The sequence below is a fragment of the Perca flavescens genome, chromosome 22 (genome assembly GCF_004354835.1).
Source record: "Perca flavescens isolate YP-PL-M2 chromosome 22, PFLA_1.0, whole genome shotgun sequence".
In the NCBI taxonomy this organism is placed as follows: domain Eukaryota; kingdom Metazoa; phylum Chordata; class Actinopteri; order Perciformes; family Percidae; genus Perca; species Perca flavescens.
The window spans coordinates 2,519,975-2,541,213 of record NC_041352.1 but is presented as its reverse complement, the minus strand read 5'-3'; the positions used below and the strand labels follow the sequence as shown (position 1 = coordinate 2,541,213).

General features: G+C 44.1%; 1 protein-coding gene across 1 annotated transcript in view; it reads right to left on the bottom strand.

Annotated features, from left to right (window-relative positions):
* The window catches only part of znf438 (zinc finger protein 438), a 58,684-nt gene that overhangs the window by 2,848 nt on the left and 34,597 nt on the right, over window positions 1-21,239 (bottom strand). Inside the window, exons 2-3 of the mRNA XM_028569438.1 lie at window positions 19,207-19,303; window positions 143-1,924 (exon numbers count right to left, since the gene is read on the bottom strand). Coding sequence (XP_028425239.1) covers window positions 143-1,896 — 1,754 coding nt within the window. The 5' untranslated portion in view covers window positions 1,897-1,924; window positions 19,207-19,303. The remainder of the gene's footprint in view (window positions 1-142; window positions 1,925-19,206; window positions 19,304-21,239) is intronic.

Sequence of the window (21,239 nt, the reverse complement as noted above, 5' to 3'; positions counted from 1 at the left end):
GACTGTTTAGAAAAGGTTGCCAGTTGTCAGGTAATCAATCAGTATATTTAGCCATTTCATTTATAAGTGGACATCTCTGAATATAACCTGCTACAAGATAAAGGTCACAACGAAGTAGGTGCTCGATCAATTATAATCTCACCTCTCCACAGACAGGCGATCCTCGTGACGGCTGATGGAAGGCTCCACGGTCAGAACCACCTTGTGGACCTCTCTCAGGTGACTGAAGTAAACCCCAACATAGCCAAAGGCCTTCTCGCAGAACTCGCAGCACAGAGACCGACGTGGGCGTACCTCAGAGTGGTGAAGCTTCATGTGGGTGCTCAGGCTGCCGGAGTGGGCGTACGCTTTGCGGCAGACGGGGCAGACGTAGGGCCGGCTGTTGGTGTGACTGTTCATATGGCTCTGGAGGTGATGCTTGAACTGGAAACAGCGGCTGCAGGTGGGGCAATGGTGGAGCGGACGGCTGCCTATGAACACTCTCGGATGGGAGGCGCCTCTCAGGTGGAGGGTTACTGGGGCTGGTTGGGGAGGGCAGTCCAGGGTCTTGGTTGTGGTAGTGGTGGTGGTGGGGAGCTGATGACCAAGTACGAGCTCCTGTTCTTGGCCATCTGGGGTAATGGCAGGCAAACTAACCAGTTGGGGAACTGTCTCCATTACCAACATGGGCTTGGGTCGGATGCTGCGGTACTTCTTTGAAATATCAACTTCCTTTTGTTTGGAGCCTGGAACAACTGCTGGCGGTTTCTCTGGGACCCTTCTACTGAAGAAAGACAAAGACCTCTTCTTTCTAGCCTCAAATGCCAAGATGTCCTCCATCGTCTTTCTCTTCCGCCCCCTCTTCTTCCCAGGTGGTTTCTGGAGGGTTCCCAACACAGGCAGGAGTGTGGTCTTGGCCTGGCGCTGGAGAGTGGAGTTTGGCACCTGGTTGTGACCCAAGGCTTCAGCTGTCTCGAGGGGCTTGGATGTAGGATCTAAGGGGCTGGTGAGTCCTGTCTGGCTAGAGAAACCCTTCTTCTCTGGGGACAAATTGCTAAGCTTTGCAGCTGGTATCAGGGCGCTCTTCATTTTAGAGTAGGGCAGAATGGGCAGTTTACCCTTAGGTGGGGACGGGATGATCTGGACTGCTTTGCTGAAGATGGCTGAGGACAGGACCGTTATACTGCTTTGAGGCTGGGCTGCAGTGGACTTAGATTGGCACAGCCTCACTTTAGTCTTACTTTCTTCTGGGGATTTGCCCGGGGAGCCTTTGCCAGCAGCAGGGGGGAACTGGAGGTTCTGAATAAGGCCAGTTGTAGCAGGTCGTTCAGAGCCATCTGGTGCTCGCTCTAGCTGAGAACCTGGGTACAGGACAGCGTTGTCTGGGAGTAGAGCAGTGACAGAGATGTCAGAGGAAGCTGGGTCAATCAGAATTACCTGCTCTGAAGACTCCTCTTTGGCCACTAGGGTTTCCGTTGTGTGCTTGGACTCCTGTTGTTTTTTCTTCATCACGGTTGATGCCCCACTCACCGCTGACTTGGTTTGTGCTGTCACAGCAACCTTGGAGGCTGTTTTCACCCTAGCAGCTAGTGGTGGTGACTTGACCTTATCTGTGGTCCCCTTGCTCCTTACTGGCTGGTACCTGGGAATGGGCAACTTGAGGTTCTTTTGGGTTTGTTGCTGTGGTGTCTGAGGGGAGACAGAAGGAGGCAGTGCCACCAGAGAAAAAGTGCCATCCTGACCTGCTATTTGCATCAGTGCATAGTTTTGGGTGGGCACAATGATGGACTTGGGGCTGGAGGCGGTGGTAGCCTCAGGGAGGGCAGAGGGAGGCTGGCAGGACAGGACTGCAGGTGAGGGGGAGGGCACCACAGCCGGGGCCTTAGGGGCGATGCTCCGGAACTGAAGGCTCTTCATCTGAAGGGCTGGACTCACTGGCTACCAACTGAAACAGAATCACAAAAGAGTTTTAGGAGTAACTGCACTGAGCCTAGCGAGCCTTTTCAGCCTTAACGTGCCCTTTTAGCTTTAACCCTCTCACCTTAACTTTCCACATCAACAATTACTGACTGCAACACTGTATGATTGCAGTCTTACATTTGTTTGATCTAACATACTCAATTGAAATAACTGATGGTTACATGACTTCCTGTGGTCTCTTCTGAAAGCTGCCAAGATCATCACTGTAAATGTGATTTTTTGATGGTGTCATTACTGTGCAACCCAAGCAGAGAAGCAAACACAGTAAAAAAAAAAAAAAAAAAAACAGGCATCTGCACAAGTGTGACAAGCTGTCATATTACCCATGTCTCTCTGGTCACACACGGCAGAGTCACTCTGCCCCAGGCTAAGGACAGACTGTCCCCTTTGATTTGGGCTCAGCATGCAGCCGTGGTACACGCTGGGGCCCTGCAGGGTACTCCTTTTACGCCCCCCCTCACTTCCTGGAAGGATCAGCCAGTGGAGCATGAAAGCTGCCCAACAGCAGGATCTTTACTAGATGAAGAGGGGCTCCCCTCTCATCTCCCCCTCCACTGACCAGCATTGCAACCTGGCCAAAGGCAATGAGGATGCCCCTGGAAATAAAAAACCCTGGCTGTTCTTTATCATCCCTTGTTCACAAACAACGTTTCATGGTTTTCCAGCATGGCTGAGGCTTTTCCACTCTGTGGATCGCCATTCTGACTGTGTTGATACTAAATACTGCTGAATTCAATGGGGAAACTATAACCTCAGAGTGAGGTTTTAAACAAGCCTATATTATACGAATCTACCGTACAGTTTCCATCCATCAATCAAGAGCCACAGGTATGGCTTTGAAAACAAAGGCAAAATTTCCTTCGTTTATATCAATACTGAATCTTTATATCAAAAGGAGGGAAGAGATTACAGAGGAATGCTTCAAAGGGCCTAATTGTAAACAGACTGAGGTTTGAATTTCACAATTATGACCCGACTTTCAATAGCAGCATTTGATACAAGCAGCGTTCCAACTCCACTCTGTAATAATAATAATCAGCATAAAGTGCAACAATCTGGAGGTGTCACAAAAGGCAAATATTCATTACCAGAATTTCTCAATACTAAAAAAAAAACTCTGTATTCATTTTCAAAGCAGTCTGGCGCTTTATTCATTCGAAAAGAAGGAGAAGAAAAGAAAAACTGCAAAGGGCATATTGTTTAACAGCTGGAAGTGTTTCTGTGCGGAGAGATTATTTATACAGTACCCCTACCGCATTACGACTCCATAAAACTGGAGGTATTCCTTCTCTGTGTGGATAGTTGACTCCAGTTTGACTGTGACTTTGGCTGAACACCGAGTAGAATAAAACCGTGGGATGTGTGTTCCTCTGGGCATTTTATGTGGCTATAGAAAGTGGGAGATTGGGGTAGAGGCAACGCTTGGCGATTAATTGTGCCATGGGAAAGTTTACGGTTGGACATGGGGTGGGGGTGATGGGGTGGGAGTAAGGTTTGTGTCAACAGCTGGAGGAGCAGCCAGTAAGCCTAAAATCCTTTTGTCACAGGTGATATAGTCGACGTCACCTGCCACTGTAACTCAAAAAAAGCTTTAATAGATTCCTTTGTCCTATTTCACCTGGAAAAGTGGCAATAGTACTGGAGTAGCATGGCCAGTGTTGGGGGATATCATGTTTGAACCTTGTTCTTGGAGTTTAAAATTTTAAATGAGACAATTAGACATCATTGAATTCATCATCATCATCATTAGATGGTAAGTCAAGAAGCACTCAAACACAAAGTCTGTGCCAGCACTTTTCCCTCATTACTATGCAAATTTGTTCAGCAAGGTGATCCAACATCTAATCTGATCATGTACACTGATGGTTCTATCATGTACTGTTCTTGCACTGCTGCGTCTACAAGTGTCTGTACACTGATGTGTTTGCACAGACACACACATGCCACCATGTCACCACTGACAAGGGGAATTACTGGAATTGTTGGGTCTTTGTAAATGATAGAGTGTGGTCTACACCTACTGTAAATTGAATTGAATGACGAGCATGTGGCAGGAGGAAGTTGGGACAGGAAGAAACAGTAGCAACTAGACAGTAAATATTAGAATCTTTTCAGTAACAATTGAATGATGATGATGATAACCTTATTTTTTGCACAATAAAAGGTATCCTTGCATATATGCAACCATTCTCTTCATCTTTATTGATAGTACAGCTACAAATTTACAAGAAAAGGCTGAAGAGAGGGGATGATATGCAGCAGAGGGCCGCGGATTGCTGCGATAAGGACTTTAGCCTTTGTATATGGAGCGTGCGCTCTACCAGGTGAGCTACCAGGGCATCCCATGTACTGCCAGTATTAACATGCTAATGTTTAGCAGGTTATGTTTACTACTCATGTTTACACTTTATCTAGCATGCTAACATTTGGGACAGCTGAGCTTTTATGTATTTGGACATTAACTAAAGTATTGGACAAGTTTAACCAAACTTCAATATATCTGGGATTCATGAATGCCTGAATACATTTTCTATTGGCATTCATTTGATGTGCTGATCCGTTCTGATCTGTTTTTATCCCATTTGGGCACCAGTGTCTTTTTCATAATTTCTGTATATCAAATTTTGTGCCAATCCATCTGGTAGATGTTGAGATATTCCACTGGATATGTGAAAGTTTGATCTGATGGTGGCACTAGCAGAAAAGTCAGGGGATCAGGGGAAATTTTGTGGCAATCCATACAATAGTTATGGCTCTATTTCAGTCTGGAACGAAGTGGTGAGCCAACTTACATTGCCATTCCTGCTAATGCAGCTAATAATAGAAGACCACTGAGGAATCCTCAAAATTGCACATCAATCAGGACGGTTCAAAAACAAACTTATTGACTTATTGTGTAGCATACAAACATTTACAACGAAATTGTGCTTTGAAAGTCAGGCTAGATTTTCAAATTCATATGGAAGAGTTGGACAAGGGTAAGAAAAAGCTGCTAAAAACCAACTGCATCAGTAACTGATCCTACAACAGCTGGTATTTTCATAGTACTGGTTTCTGGAGGTCCTGAAGCTACCGGTTTAAAACTCTGAGCTCTACTAAAAGAAGTATGCCGATACAACAGGTGAGTGTCTGTGACGATGACAGCAGAGCCGGCATGTGTGTATGCGTGGTAGAGCGAGTGAGAGAGTGACAATGATTAGCTTCAGAGCAAATACCGACTCTGGAGGCATAGACGCAAAACAACAAAGTGTGTCCCCTGTTCTTTCTGACCACAGTGGGAAAGCTATAGCAGGAAAAGTTAACCCTCTCCTTGATTTCATGTTGTTTACGGAGAAGGAGAACCAGGAAATGAGTCGGGGGAATGTGATGCTACCAAGCCACGGCCAAACGGACCAATCACAGTTGTCTAATGTCAGTTGGTCTGCGTCGTCACAAAATGTAGTTACATTTTTTGGTGCGTCACACTACGGCGTAACTCCACTTACCTACGAGCGTACCCACAGTGCATGGGAGCATAAATTGGCCTATAGGCAACACCTACTTATTCAATATTCAGAATGTGGCAATGAAAAAGTATCCTTTACTGTTGTAGGTCAATGGAAAAGTCTACCCATTTCTGTCTAACAACTCTCTCCTCCAGTTCAGCCACATGGGAGAGAGTAGAGAAAAAGGGAAGGAGGGAGGCGAAGAAGGGAAGGCATTATTAACTTGTTGATCTACCAGAGACTGTCAGTTTGCCCTGCCATCATCATTCTCTATTCCCTATGAGGTGGTTATTGTGCACAGTGAGATGCAGAGGGAAGAGAAAAAATGTCTGGAAGAAAGCCAAGAGAGCTACAGATGCTTAAGAGCCAGACCTGTAAACCAGCTTCTGATGATGATGATCTACAGTACAGGCCAAAAGTTTGGACACACCTTCTCATTCAATGTGTTTCTTTATTTTCATGACTATTTACATTGTAGATTATCACTGAAGGCATCTAAACTATGAATGAACACATATGGAATTATGTACTTAACAAAAAAAGTGTGAAATAACTGAAAAAAATTCTTATATTTTAGATTCTTCAAAAGTAGCCACCCTTTGCTTTTTTTGATAACTCTGCAAACCCTTGGTGTTCTCTCAATGAGCTTCATGAGGTAGTCACCTGAAATGGTTTTACCTTCACAGGTGTGCTTTGTCAGGGTTAATTAGTGGAATTTGTTCCCTTATTAATAAAAAAGCAAAAAGTGGCTACTTTAAAGAATCTAAAATATAAGACATGTTTTCAGTTATTTCACACTTTTTTGTTAAGTACATAATTCCATATGTGTTCATTCATAGTTTTGATGCCTTCAGTGAGAATCTAAAATGTAAATAGTCATGAAAATAAAAGGAAACACATTTGAATGAGAAGGTGTGTCCAAACTTTTGGCCTGTACTGTAGACTCAGCTGGGACAACAGCAGAGACAAAACAATTATATCAAGACGGTGTCATAATTTCCTCCAATTGTTTTTTTTTTAATATATTTTCAAAATAACAACAGTTGTTCAATTCAAAGAAGTCAACATGCTGCAGTGGTTGAAAAACTAATTTTTCTCTAGTTAAGGAAATATAAGTGAGGTCTATGCTATTTTCTGTATTTGTCAAAGCCACACAAATGACAGCCATTTGCAGCAGAATTGGAAAGTTTTCAGACCCCTTCACTTGTTGCTAGATGCACCCTGAGAGCGTGATGCTGCCACCATCATGCTTCATCGTAGGTAAGGTAGCAGCCAGAAGATGAGCAGAACCTGGTGTTTGCCAGATGGAGCGCTTGGAGTTCAGGTTCTCTTGACTCTAAAAAATAGCCCTGGTAGTTCCAAACTTACGTATGTGCTCCGACGAACATTCAAAGCTTTAGAACTGGTTCTACAACCTTGCCAAGATAAATGGACTTGGCTGGGGGTCTGACAAGCACTGTGAATTGTGAGCTACAGGTGTGTGTCTTACCAAATCATGTCCAATCAATTGAATTTAGCTCCAATCAAGTTCTACAGTATCATGTACAGATCACACAGGATCTTCAGGATAAATTAAGAAAACAAGCCTAACTTAATTTAGAGTAGTGTAGTGTTGATACGATACACTGCCTAAATATCTGGATACCAATACTGAAACGATACTATTAGAAACAGTTCAGGTACTACAGCACAGGAGACCGTGAGATTAAGGGTGCTTTCACACCTGTAGTAGACTAGATGCAATTCAGGGGTGAAGTTAGAGATGTTCCGATACCAATACCAGTATCGGTATCGGCTCCGATACTGCCTAAAACGCTGGTATCGGTATTGGGAAGTACTGGAGTTTATGCACCGATACGATACCACGTAATAAAGCCCTAAAGAAATTCTACATTAAAGTAGTTCATTTATGTTCTTTTTCCGTTATAACTGACTGTCAAACTGGAGAATAAAAGAAAGTTCTGGAGCATTTATTGTTTGTGTTTGTTCATGTTTCACAAAGAGTTTAGCCTGAGCCAGACCGACAACAAAGATAGAAATCATATCACATCCATACAGGGATAGTAGTATACAGCTGTTAAAACATAATGAAATATATGACACACTGGTATCGGATCGGTACTCGGTATCGGCCGATACGCAAGTTCAGGTATCGGTATCGGGAAGCAAAAAAGTGGTATTGGGCCATCTCTAGGTGAAGTTGTAACATTGAGGCATTTTTCATTTGGTTTGGTTAGCGTTCACACCGCACTTTGTCAAACGCACCAAACACCGTAAACAAATGTTACACGGTCACTGGTCTTTTGGACAGAATATCCTAGTGAAACTGGCCGACACTTGAAATAATGGAGCAACACCAAATGTATAACGTCTTGGGTTTTCTGATTTTGCTTTGGCATTTCTAAGGCCCTACCTAGGTCTCAATTTCCTGCGCCCATCTGTGCGCCCATGGGCGTGCTGGTCTTACAGGGAGGTGTGTTCAGGGGCATTCTGGGCATATTGCTATCTTGAGGCAGCAGAACGTGTTCGCGCCATTGACCATGCTTAGGCTTATGCACAGTATGCTTGTTACACACACACACACACACACACGCACACACACACACACGCACACACACACACACGCAAAAGATTATAAATAAAAATATTACGGTGCAAATCCTCCATCATAATAGCAATGCGCCAAGGTCCAAACGCGCCTGGCTTTTAAAGGGAATGGGAGATGATATCTGATTGGTTGATTGAATGTTACACCCAAAACACACTATGATTAATGAAGACACTAAGTACAACCCTTTTGAACCATGCGCCCAGCGCACGGACCCTTTTTTCCGCCGTTAAACTAGCAAAAGTGGATTTGGACACGCCCTAAACACACCTGTGCCAGGCGCTTCACGCCGTGCTCTTAGATCGTTAAAATAGGGCCCCTAATATTTTAAAAGAAGGCGAACAATATTAGCAGCTGACAGACAAAGAGCGAAGGATGATTAGAGAGATTTTGATCGACGAGCGATGTATAGTCATAATAGGTTAGAGATTTGAAAGTGATCGTTCTTCAAATCACAAAGACACCACAGTAACTGTAGAAAGTGCAGTTTGAGTGGTGTTGCTTTTCCTCTCTGTCCATTTCATGTCAACGAGAAACATCGGTGTCTGGGGAGCGCTCTTTGGTGGATCATGTGTTTGCCGAATTACAGGAGATGCTTGAACAGATTCAGAAAAGATGGTGAATCTAATTTTATCAGTACATTTAGTCGTAATAAGAGCTTCCCTGACATTAGAAATACATACTGAAGCATTTAGAGGACTATAAAACCTTTTACATTCATTCAAACTAGCATTAGCCCATTTTGTTTGTTTCAGTGCCTGAAAAAAAAAATGCCCTCCACTGCAAAATTGTGTCTAAGCTAATTGGTACTGAGATCTGACGGGCCCCGTCTTGATTCAAAAGGGTATAACACAGCGGGGCAAGGGGAGAAATGTGCATGGAGGTCACAGACGCTACTCAATCTGCCGCTGGATTTGAAACGCCAACCACTCTAATCTGACTGGGGTCAGAGGTCAGGACTAGGGTGATGCAAAAACCTAGTTCCTGGAGAGAATGTGAGACTGAGGGAGAAAGAGAAGAAATAAAGGGTGGGGGGTGATCCACAGAGACAGATTATCAGGTAAAGCCGGAGGGGTGAGAGGTGAGGATCTGCTGTTTATGCTGGAAACAGGTCAGGGTTGAGCAGAAGGGCAGTGTGGGGACGGGCCAGGCATCCACCTGGAATGGTATGAAGTGAACTGCCACACACACACACACACACACACACACACACACACACACACACACACACACACACACACACACACACACACACACACACACACACACACACACACACACACACACACACACACACACACACACACACACACACACATTTCAGCTCACACCCTCAAACCTGGACCTGGGTCACATGCAGAGGTGGTCCAGCCAAGACCGATGGGCTGACCAGCTAAAACAACCCGCCTATTGTTAGCCGGTAATGCAATTTAGTGAGAGGTGAAAGCACTGCTCTGTGAAACGTCAAAACATGGAGAGTGCAGTGTTTTGGTAGCATCCCTGATGCATTCTCTGATTCTGTTTTGTCTCGCTTTGGGCCAACTACTGTTTAAACTGCAGAGTCCTGCATTTTGCTCCCACAATAGGGAAAGGGAAGTAGATTCTCTTGTGGGGAGTTTTTAAAAAAAATCAAATGTGAAGTGTTTTGAGAAAAGCAGAGCAGGGAGCGGAGTAGTGTGGGGTTTGTTATCTCCCTTGTAGGTGAGAGCAATGCTCATCTGGGACTCGAAGATAGAGCCCAGAGATGGAGGGGGTCTGGAATGAAGTCTGTGTGTGTGTGTGTGTGTGTGTGTGTGTGTGTGTGTGTGTGTGTGTGTGTGTGTGAGGGCTAAAAATCCAACAGAGGCCAAGCTCCCCCAGGTTTTAGCCCAGATGAAAGGCCAGGATCTGGGCTAGATAAGAGGGCAGATCACAGGGGGCCGGGGCCAGCCGGCTGTGAGAAGCCATGTCCAGCGGCCTTTTTCACCAACCTCTCCTCCCTCTGTCTCTCTCTCTCTCTCTCTCTCACACACACACACACATTCTGTGAATCTTGCAGTCCAAATGAAGAAAATTAAATCATTCCATTTGTTTTTTCCTCCTGAGTGAACCCTAGTGTTATCTGTGCACGATTGCTTCTTCCTGCATGCATGCTAACTGCTCATCTTTGCTCCTCAGCCTGAGGTGTACGTGTGTGTGTGTTTGTGTGTGTGTGTGTGTGTGTGTGTGTGTGTGTGTGTGTGTGTGTGTGTGTGTGTGTGTGTGTGTGTGTGCGCGCGCGCAGGGGACGTAGGTCGTGAAGTGAAGGCAGTCATGGGGAAAATCAAATCAGTGTTTGCAGAGGTCCTTGTTTCATCCTAGAGCTCTGCTAAATGAGAGGACACCACGCGCACACACACACACACACCTTGTGATTTGGTAGCATCAAGGTGCTCCTTTCCCTTTTCCACCAGACAACCAACAGTGAAAGGTGTTGCAAGAGAGAACAGCATCATATGGTATTCACACACACACACACACACACACACACACACACACACACACACACATATATGTCATCCACTGTCACCTGAGCAAATCAATGCAACTGAGAAATCCATTCCAATTAGGATCCCGCTGCTCTGCCCTGCATGTGGATGTAGAGGAATCGATATAGAAATCCCACCGCTAACCTGCCGTTCCTCTCAGAGAATGCACTTAACTAAGACTCTGGATGTTTTGCTTTCATTGACTTAGAAATTACACTGTATTCACCAATCATTTTCTTTAGGTAAGGCAAAAAACATCTCTCTGTTGAGTCGAGTGTTCACTACAGACAAGCTGGACCCTCAATAAAAAATGAGAGACTGCTTTTTGAAGACAGGATGCTGTAAACCCCTGACAACCAATCACCTTTGACCCGATGTCCAACAAGCCCATGTGCCATCCCCCAGGAAGCTGTAACGTCTTCAATCATCCATGCTCACAGATGAACCAAATGAGCACAAGACACACACACCCACACACACACCCACACACACACACACACACACACACACACACACACACACACACTCACATATGACACGGCTGCCGGCTCCGAGCTGAGTGGCGGCGACGTGGAGCGGAGGTGACAGCAGTGTGTTCGAGGGCGTGTGGACGCGTGTGTTCAAGGTCTCGAGTGTTACTGTGCTCCCCCCTCAGGCAGCCAGCACTGTGTTAGCCATGCTCAACACTAAACCTTTACCTGACCTTTCCCACTGCCGTGACATTTGGACCTTTCTGAATAGGTCAAACAGCACTAAAGAGTGGTGGAGAAAGAGAGGGGAGCTGGAGGAGAAAAAACAACGGAGGGAGGAATGAGGGCTGTCAGTGCAGGGAGGTGACAACTGATGCTGCTTGGGAATGTGTAAGAGAGAGAGAGAAACACCAATCACTGAAATTCCCACAATTAAAACCTCATAAGGGATTATTTCGGTCAAGATTTTACTATCCCAGACCAAATGTTGTCATGGTGGGTAAATTGTTTGGTTGTGAACAGCAGAGGGCCATCATCATCTGTGAAGAAAAAAAAAAGAAGCAAATATGTCGTTTCAGAAATGTGCAGAGTCACTGATGTCAGGAAGTTGCTGCAAGTATATTTTGCTGAGTGACCAACAGGAACAAGGCAGGAAGTGACGATATGGCGGTAAGATTGCTACAGAGTGAGATAACACACATGAAAAAGTGGAAACTGGTGAATGTATGACATACAGTACAAGGGGGACCTTGTGTACCGATGCCGATGCAGATAAAAAACTCAATGGGATGTACTGTAGGATGTGAGGTAGAACAGGAAACAAACTATTTGTCATGGTGTACTGATACAAAAGTAAACAGTAAACTGTGTCTTTACTTAGTCACCCTCTGAGGCTGCATCTACACTGCTAGGTTTTCATTTGTTTTTGACACAAAAACGTCCTTCGTCCATACAAGAGTTTTACCTCCAGCAGCAGAACTAATCTCCGCCCATTTTAACTCGTCTGTCAACGCGTATCACGTGACCATTTACACACACTGGGCATTTGCGTGTCGGTGTAAACGGGAAGCAGATTTCCTGACGATACTCTGTGGTTGAAAATCATGGATGTAGAAGTTGAAAATGCAGTAAATACTTTGGAGAAAGAACAACAATGGTGAAAAGTAAGAGCATGGATGTATTAGCTCGGAGCGAGGACGAGGTGGAACTGGTAAAAGGTCTGTAGGCTACCTAACTGATGAGGCTGACTGACGTGCGTCGTCGTTTCCAAAGGTCTCCGTTTGTGCCCATCCAGACTACAGAGCAACTCCGGAGTTTTCAAACCAAAACGGGGGCAGCAGTGTTCCAAATGTTAAAGTTTTAGGGGTTCGGAAAAGTGAGAAGTAGGGACACGAAGTGTAAATGTATCAAAAATATATTATTTTTTAAACCTAAAAGTAGGGTAGTAGCAGCCTGAGAAGCAAATAATAATTATACCGTAGACCACAATGTTTCAAATCTCGAGGAACGCACGGTGGTGTGGGCAGGCATGCAGTAGACCTAAAGTTTTTTTTTTTAAATCATCATTCATTTTATTTATTTATTTATTAATTAATTGACGGACTGACCTTTTGAATTAATGCTAAACTGCTTATCTTGTTCAAGGCAAGGCTTTTGTTTGGAAGTCCCTTCTTTTATTTGGAAGCCAGTGCACGCTACCAGCAACGTACACCCTGTTAACCTCGACAACCTAGCTGTATTCTATAGATATCCTTATTATCTAGGAACCTTTCATGCTTGTTAATGACTTATTTGAAGATTTCGGTCTCCAAGATTGACAGCATTGTATTAGGAACATAGATAGACCAGGGAAATGCTAGGAAAGCCACTTTCTCCACGGGGAAAAGCCGACAAAAATCCTTCCTCCCACGGACAGGAGGGGCTACTCGCAGAATGGCCCGTTGTCTGTGAGAGAGCGAAAAAAGTGTAACCCCAAAGTGAGTCGCTTGCCCGCAGCTTAAAAAAATTACATGAAAAATTGTACTCAATGTTCGCAGTATCGTCATTTACTACATCCCACGTAGAACAAGCCACGATAAATCAAATATAATCAATATATCGCCCACCCCTAATATATATATATATATATATATATATATATATATATATATATATATATATATATATATATATATATATATACACACACAATTTGATATTGATATATATATATATATATACAGTGGGGGAAATAAGTATTTGACCCCTTGCTGATTTTGCAGGTTTGCCCACTTACAAAGAATGCAAAAATCTACAATTTTAATCATATGTACATTCTAACAGTGAAAGACAGAATCCCAAAGAAAATTCCAGAAAATCACATCATATGAATTTATTAAAATTGATAACCATCTGATGAGGAAAAACAAGTATTTGACCCCCTGGACAAACAGCAAGTATTCTGGCTCCTACAAGCCAGTTAGTCTTTCTTTAAGACACAGCCCCAATCCGAACCAATTATCTACATCAAATATACCTGCCTCACCTCGTTACCTGTATAAAAGACACCTGTGAACACCCAAACAACCAGCATCCAACATCACTACCATGGGCAAGACCAAAGAGCTTTCTACGGACATCAGGGACAAGATTGTTGATCTGCACAAGGCTGGGATGGGCTACAAGAGAATCGGAAAGCAACTTGAGAGAAAAGATCAACTGTCGGTGCAGTTATCAGGAAATGGAAGAAGCACCACACAACCGCCAACCTCCCTCGGTCTGGGCCTCCATACAAGATCTTGCCTCGTGGGGTGTCCCTGATCATGCGAACGGTGAGGAATCATCCCAAAACCACAAGGGGGGAACTGATGAATCAACTGAAGGCAGCTGGGACCACAGTTACAAAAGAAACGGTTGGTAACACACCACGCCCGTCATGGATTGAAATCCTGCAGCGCACGCAAGGTCCCCCTGCTCAAGAAGAAACATGTACAGGCCCGCATGAAGATCGCCATTCACCACCTGGACGACTCAGAAGAGGCCTGGAAGAAGGTGATGTGGTCAGATGAGACCAAAATAGAACTTTTTTGGCCTCAACTCAACTCGTCGTGTTTGGAGGGCAAAGAACACCGAGTACAACCCAAAGAACACCATCCCCACCGTCAAGCATGGTGGTGGCAACATCATGCTTTGGGGGTGCTTTTCAGCCAAGGGGACGGGACAACTCCATCGTATTGAGGGGGAGGATGGACGGGGCCATGTATCGTGGAATTCTGGACCGACATCTCCTTCCCTCAGTGAGAGAGCTGAAGATGGGTCGAGGATGGGTGTTTCAGCACGACAACGACCCTAAGCACACAGCCAAAGCAACAAAAGAGTGGCTGAAGAAGAAGCACATCAAGGTTCTGGAGTGGCCTAGCCAGTCTCCAGACCTGAACCGATTGAAAATCTTTGGAGGGAGCTTAAAATTCGAGTTGCCAGGCGACAACCTCGGAACCTGAATGATTTGGAGGCTGTCTGCAGGGAGGAGGGCCAACATCCCTGCAAAATGTGCACAAACCTTGTCACCAACTATAAAAACCGTTTGACATCTGTGCTGGCCAATAATGGCTTTTCTACAAAATATTAACATGCTGTTTGTCCAGGGGTCAAATACTTGTTTTTCCTCATCAGATGGTTATCAATTTTAATAAATTCATATGATGTGATTTTCTGGAATTTTCTTTGGGATTCTGTCTTTCACTGTTAGAATGTACATATGATTAAAATTGTAGATTTTTGCATTCTTTGTAAGTGGGCAAACCTGCAAAATCAGCAAGGGGTCAAATACTTATTTCCCCCACTGTATATATATATATATATATATATATATATATATATATATATATATATATATATATATATTTTATATAATCTATAAAATGTATACTCCTTTCCACTGCTTGCAGAGGCAAACAACAGGAACTGTCCATCTATCCAGCTCCATCGTCCTGTCCTTTCCCTTCGTCCTTCATTTATCGGTCACACTCTGATACACATACTCACAAACCGGTTAAGACACACAAACACTCCCCAGTAGGGTGACCAGAAATCCCGAAAAATTCAGGACAGTCCCGAAAATTAGAGCAAAGTCTCAGGAGCAGACTCTGGAGTAGTTATAGTCTGATTGAACATTAAAAACTGTTCATGTAATTCCCGTAATCACCTGAGTTCATGATTTTGATTTCTTATTTGTATTTTCGGGTTTAAAAGACTAAAGAATAAAAATAATAAAAGTGATTGGATTGGATGTTACTGATGTTAAAGCGCAGACATGACAGTCAGTTAGTCAGAGTTTTGAAATTCACGTTACACCTCGTCCCGAATTTGACCCATTCTCATCTGGTCACCCTACTCCCCAGATGAGGATTGCAAAGAATTTTTGTTCATGATGGCCCTGCCAAGGAAAAGGGAAGCCACTGCAGCCTCGACTGGGACACTAAGATAACACCTTCACTCCGGGTCCCACCTTAATTATCACTCAACGCAATGGGGGAACTTTAATGGGGGCCCTGAAAAGAAAGAAAGAAGGAAGGAAGGAAGGAAGGAAGGAAGGAAGGAAGGAAGGAAGCTGCCAGCTTGCTAATTTTAGGCACTCTGCATCTCAGATGAAACGCTGGAAAAGGCAGAGAGGAGGCGTGGAGAGGCGGGAAAGTTCTCCATCTCTCACTTTCTGCACCATGTCTTTCCAACTATCATTACCTACTGCATCCGCTATGAGAGAGAGTCTCAAAGCTCTTTGATTCTCTGAATCATTTCTCCCTCTCTTCCTGTTACCAGCCCTCTCTCTCCCTCTTCCCGGCTTTCTCTGTCTCTTTCTCCCTTTCCCCCCCTGACTCTCGCTTTCATTCTCACCTCCCTCCCCTTTCTGTCGGTACCTGAGTAAATAAACAGTGTTGTGTGGGATGCTAATTAGAGCAGGTTCAGGGACGTGATGAGCCCAGAGACAGACAAACAGCAAGGTGGGGAGGAGAAGAGATGAGATGGAGGGGGTGGGGGAGGTAACCCACCCCAAGGGCAACACAACACAGACACAAACACGTCAGCATAGCGGTGAAGGACAGGCAAGAGGGGTTTTGGCTTTCAACCCAACTTAGGACGGCTTTGAAGCAAAGGGCGGTAGCAAGGTAGAGGATTCGGAAGGGGTTTGTGATGGAGTGAAGGGCACTAGCAGAGAAGGGGGCACGTGGTGGCGCTTCAGCCACGATGAGAGGAAGAGGGGAAATGTCGAGCGAACTTCCTTAATGACGGCTGCTCCTAGATACCCGGTGCGAGATCAAAGGAATATGCAGATGATCCAAGTTTCTTCTCCTGTTGAGGTGAGCCCGAGCTTCTAAAAGCAGGTCAATGTGAGGCAGCTTGTTCTTATTTATCATAGGCTGGCCTGCCGGGGGGGAATAAGCTGCTGGATATGCAGGTGAGAAGGTAATGTTACAAAGGAGAGGTGAACACAAACAAGTATGCTATACACTTGGTGGTAACTTGTTGTAACCCTTCTACAAATGTAGTTCTGCAAAGATTAATAACTGAATTGATTTTATGAGGAATTCTTGTATCCCAGCTTCTTAAATGTGAATATTGTTCCAGCATGAAAAAAAAAGTCTTAAAAAGAGAGATGTTTTTTAAAGAATCTTACAAAGTTTCTTCACACCTCTGTGACAGTAAACTGAATATCTTTGAGTTGTGGACAACATTGATCAACATTCAGTTAACAACTAACAGATTAATCGACAATGAAAATAACTGCAGCCCTAAACTCTACACTGTCAAAGCTAAAATAGAAATTCATCAGGCAGCTGGCTACTGTGAAATCGCTTACACCTTGGTAAAAAAAATAAAATCATTATATTACACTACATTACCTGTGTAATGTAGTGTAGCTGCCCCGGTACAACCACAGTCTGATCTGCTGGCCACTGAGCAGCTCCACTGGAGTGGTTGGGGTTAAGGGCCTTGCTCAAGAGCACCTAAGTGGTGCTAATGACGGAGGGGCAAGCGCTGCGCTTTCACTTTCCCCACCCAGATTTTATCCTCTCGGTCTGGGGATTGAACCGACGACCTCACGGTCACAAGCTCGCTGCTTCTTGCTTTGATATTATCGTAGGTTTTAAGTCTTGGTAGTAAAGTTAAATCAGTTGAACATTGTCAACAACCAATGGGTGCGCTCCCTCCAGCATCAAACAGGAAGCAGCAAACTGGCTAGAGCCAGTGGTGTTTATGTGTTGCTATGGTGCCGCGCTAAGCTAATCGCTAAAGAAGGGAAGTTGCAGATTTTCAACCCTTCTGAAGCAAGTCATCCAGCTGGGATTTACCGACGGATAAACACAGACCTCCAGGTACTGGAGTACATTCATCTACATGTACGGCAGAACAGAACATCTGCAGACTTTCCTTTAAAGTTACCAGCTAACGCTAGCGGTAGCTTGCTAGCTTGGTTCAATCTTTCAAAACAAATCCAGTTGTAGTCTTGCAACGTGTGACCCTGCAAGATCCCCTTTACATATTATTTATGACAGTCTTTGACGTTAGATGTGAGAGGGTGTCATACTTTAGTCTTTTCAAAGTCTTTTTAAAGTCTTCTAGTGTAAGCTAGGCATTACTTGAAACTTGAGTGGAACTTGTTCAAAAGATTAGTGGGCTTTCAGACTGAAATCAGGGTTGCGTTGGTGGAGGTGGGATGCTTCAGGTAAGAGAATGCTGATCAGATGCCAAAATACTGCACACACTAATACTTCTGTCCTCTAGATTACAAAGGTTCTGTGAAAAATCAATGATGTTTGTTATTCCATGCCCCTGAATTATAAACCAATGTGACGGTATATTCCACACACTCCCCCACGCCCCTAATCACTTTGGTTGCACACTTTAAACTCTGTGGAACACTTGTTATTTATAATCATTTGTATTCTAATTATTAGTTCTGCAGATCTTCAGTACCCCGAGCTGCTCCAGTGGAGTGGCTCAGTGGCCAACAGTGCTGCGCTTATATAAACAGCTCCCAGGGGTGACTGTGTGTTTAACTGTCAATGTAAAACAGGGCTTTACTGAAAAACAGCATGAAAAAAAAAGTCTTAAAAAGAGAGTTGTTTTTTAAAGAATCTTACAAAGCGATTCTCATTCCTGAAGATTGGGCGAATCCTTCACGTCTGTCTGCCTCCGTCTTTGTCTTGAGTCCATAAATTTATCATCTGCTAAGGTGTCTTTGTTGGGTTATTAAAACCATAGGAAACTCTGTCTGGCAGGATCAAAGCCAGCCTTGGACCGTAATGATCACTGATGCTGTTAAATTAACCAGACGCGAGCGCTGTTCCCTCTGATAGGGGGGATATCGCTCCACTGGCAGGGGAGGTGAGGAGAGGCGGTGGGCCAGGTACAAGAGAAAAAAAAAAAAAAAGAAAGCCCAGAGAAAAATGGTGGGACGACTGCCTCAGCAAGACACAACGTTAACAGATCATGTAAACACTGTCGTCAATGTTACTCAGAGATGTTTCATGATTAAAAGACATCTTATGATCCCAGATTATGGCCAGATTGGTAATGACAGGTGCAGGAGTGGGGGTGGGGGGCCTTGCCGTTACAAGGTCTTGCGTAAGCTTTAATCTCTCGTAAAATCCAGCACAAACACTGACGGGGAGACGGAGAGGGGTGAGTGGAAGGTGGAGAGGATCACGATAGATATCTAAGAGATTGCGGAGGAGAGGGGAAATGGAGGGAAATGTGATGGCTGGATAGATGAGCTATTTTTATAATGAGGTCAGTGTGAGCTGTGGGATTTCGTTCTCCTGGGAGAGAGAGAGCGAGAGACACACACGCACACACAAAAACACACGGGGGAACTGCGGCGATGCAGCTTCTGTCCACAGGAGGAAAAAGAAGAGGAATATGAAGAGGAGGACACAGATTTTGGTCATGACCTGATTGGTTGAAGCGGTCTTATTTTCTCTCTGTAGTGTTGGAACACGAGGGCTGATGCTTAATTATTGAACAACACTGACACTCATATTGTGTTTGTTTCAACAGACAGACTCCCTCCTCCACTCCCATGACTCCCACTGTGTTGCATCCTTTGAAACTGTGTATACACAATGACAGAACAACAGCACTAAAATGTGCCTTATTGTATCTGAAAAACAAGTGATGTCCAACCAAAAAGTGTTTACCGATTGGATGATCCTTCCTCCTCCGCTGCTCCCTCGCTCCTCCTCTTTCTGGGTGGTGCCCAGGTTGTGGTCCTGTCCCCCCCTCTCCACACTCCCCCTGTAAAGACATCAGACACAAACCTTTAAGTTAAAGTGTACAAAATAGAGAAAACCCACAGCAATCACAAGGAAAGCTCTATAACACATTGGCTACGCCATTAGTATGGAACCCTAACGTGTTCAGTAAATAAACAAGACAGGATGAAATAAATAATAAAAGTCAAAACACAAAATAAAAAAATAAAAATTTGATTCTAGAAATCATTATTATGAGATATTATATAATTATTTATATTTAATTATAGGCATGTTCATTTCAAAACATTCCTTTTCAAAAGTCACTTTTCATAACAGTGGAGGTGTCACCAATGCCTGACCCCTCACCTTTTAGCCTCTGCTAACAAATGTAGCTAGTTAGCTCCTGTTAGCTACAGCAACAACTAGCCAAAGTAATGCGGCATCTACCAACTAAAGGCTGCTGCTGGTTATAAACACAGTAGTACACAGTTACAATAAAATACCTAACCTCTCCTTTTATTTACCTTAACAGGGCTACACATGCTGCCTAGCTAGCAAGCAAGCTAACAAGCTGGCTGGGCTTGTCAGCATGGATTATTACTCAGCATTAAGCAAAGCGCTAGTGTTAGCAGCAGCTAGCTGGTTAGTTCAGTGTTACCTCAGCAGCGTTGTAACTCTTAGCATTATAATAAATTAAGTTTCATAACGTTTTAATAATTTATCAAATTATGTCATAATTTATTGGTTTTTCCAATATATTTAACTTTATGTATAAAGTATATATGTATATAGTTAATGATATAATTATCATTAATCATTTAAATAGGATTAAAAGTCTATTCAATATTGACCAATTTGGGGCTCCATAAACTAGCACCAAAAACATGGTGTCTATAAAATGTATTTTCCATGCATTCGTCAGAGGGTGGAGCAGTGTTACATAAATTCCTGGAAGCATAAAAAAAAAAAAAAAAAAAACAAATGTATCTAGTGCGAAGACAAATCAACGACAAGATTTGCATACTAGCATGGCTCTGCATGGCCTGTTTCACAAGCGCGCGCACACACACACACACACACACACACACACACACACACACACACACACACACACACACACACACACACACACACACACACACACACACACACACACACACACACACACACACACACACACACACACACACACACACGTCTCTGATGCACCCCCTTGCTCTCTCTAAATGCCTGTCGCTTTGGCCCTCCATTAAGCCGAGCGCTCGTTTAGCCGGTGTCTTGGCAGTTGGGGACGTAGGCTGCCCATTCAGTCAGATCCAGCCGTATTAAATAAATAAGGAGCGCTCTTCTGTGTAAATTATTCATTTAACACGCCTTATCCTCTTCCAACAACCTTGTTAGAGCAACTCAGGAGTGGAGAGGGGGCGAGTGCAGGGGGGCAGGGTGGGAAAGAGGCAGACACGGCGGCTCATGTGCGACTCAGCAGAACCTGTGGTGCATCTCTAAGCTCTCTGGGCGTTCAGTCGTAGGGGGCCTAATTCACTCTGACACCTCCTTTGTTTCAGGCCGAAAAGAGCTGCATACGCACAGCAACACTTTTTGCTCACATGCACACACATTTGAGCGCACACTGGCATGCACAAACTTAGAGAGAAAGAGCACAAGAAAGGAATTTTTAGTGCATATTCATAGAATAATCATTCTAGTTGTCTGGATAAATAATTGAGAAACGCGAGTCTCCGGAACACGCCATGCTGGAAATGTGGGAGCTGCCTGAACTCAAATCAGACAACCCAGCAAGTCATCCACTCTGAACAAGCTGATTCTAATGAGCCGTGATGGGGACACATACAAAAATGCTTATTGTGAAGGAACTAACTGTTGTGGATATTAACCTTGAGTACAAATGCACAGAACGCCTAACGTTTGTTTAGCCTAAATGTCAATGACGTTGCTCGGTATTCCATGCTCCCTAA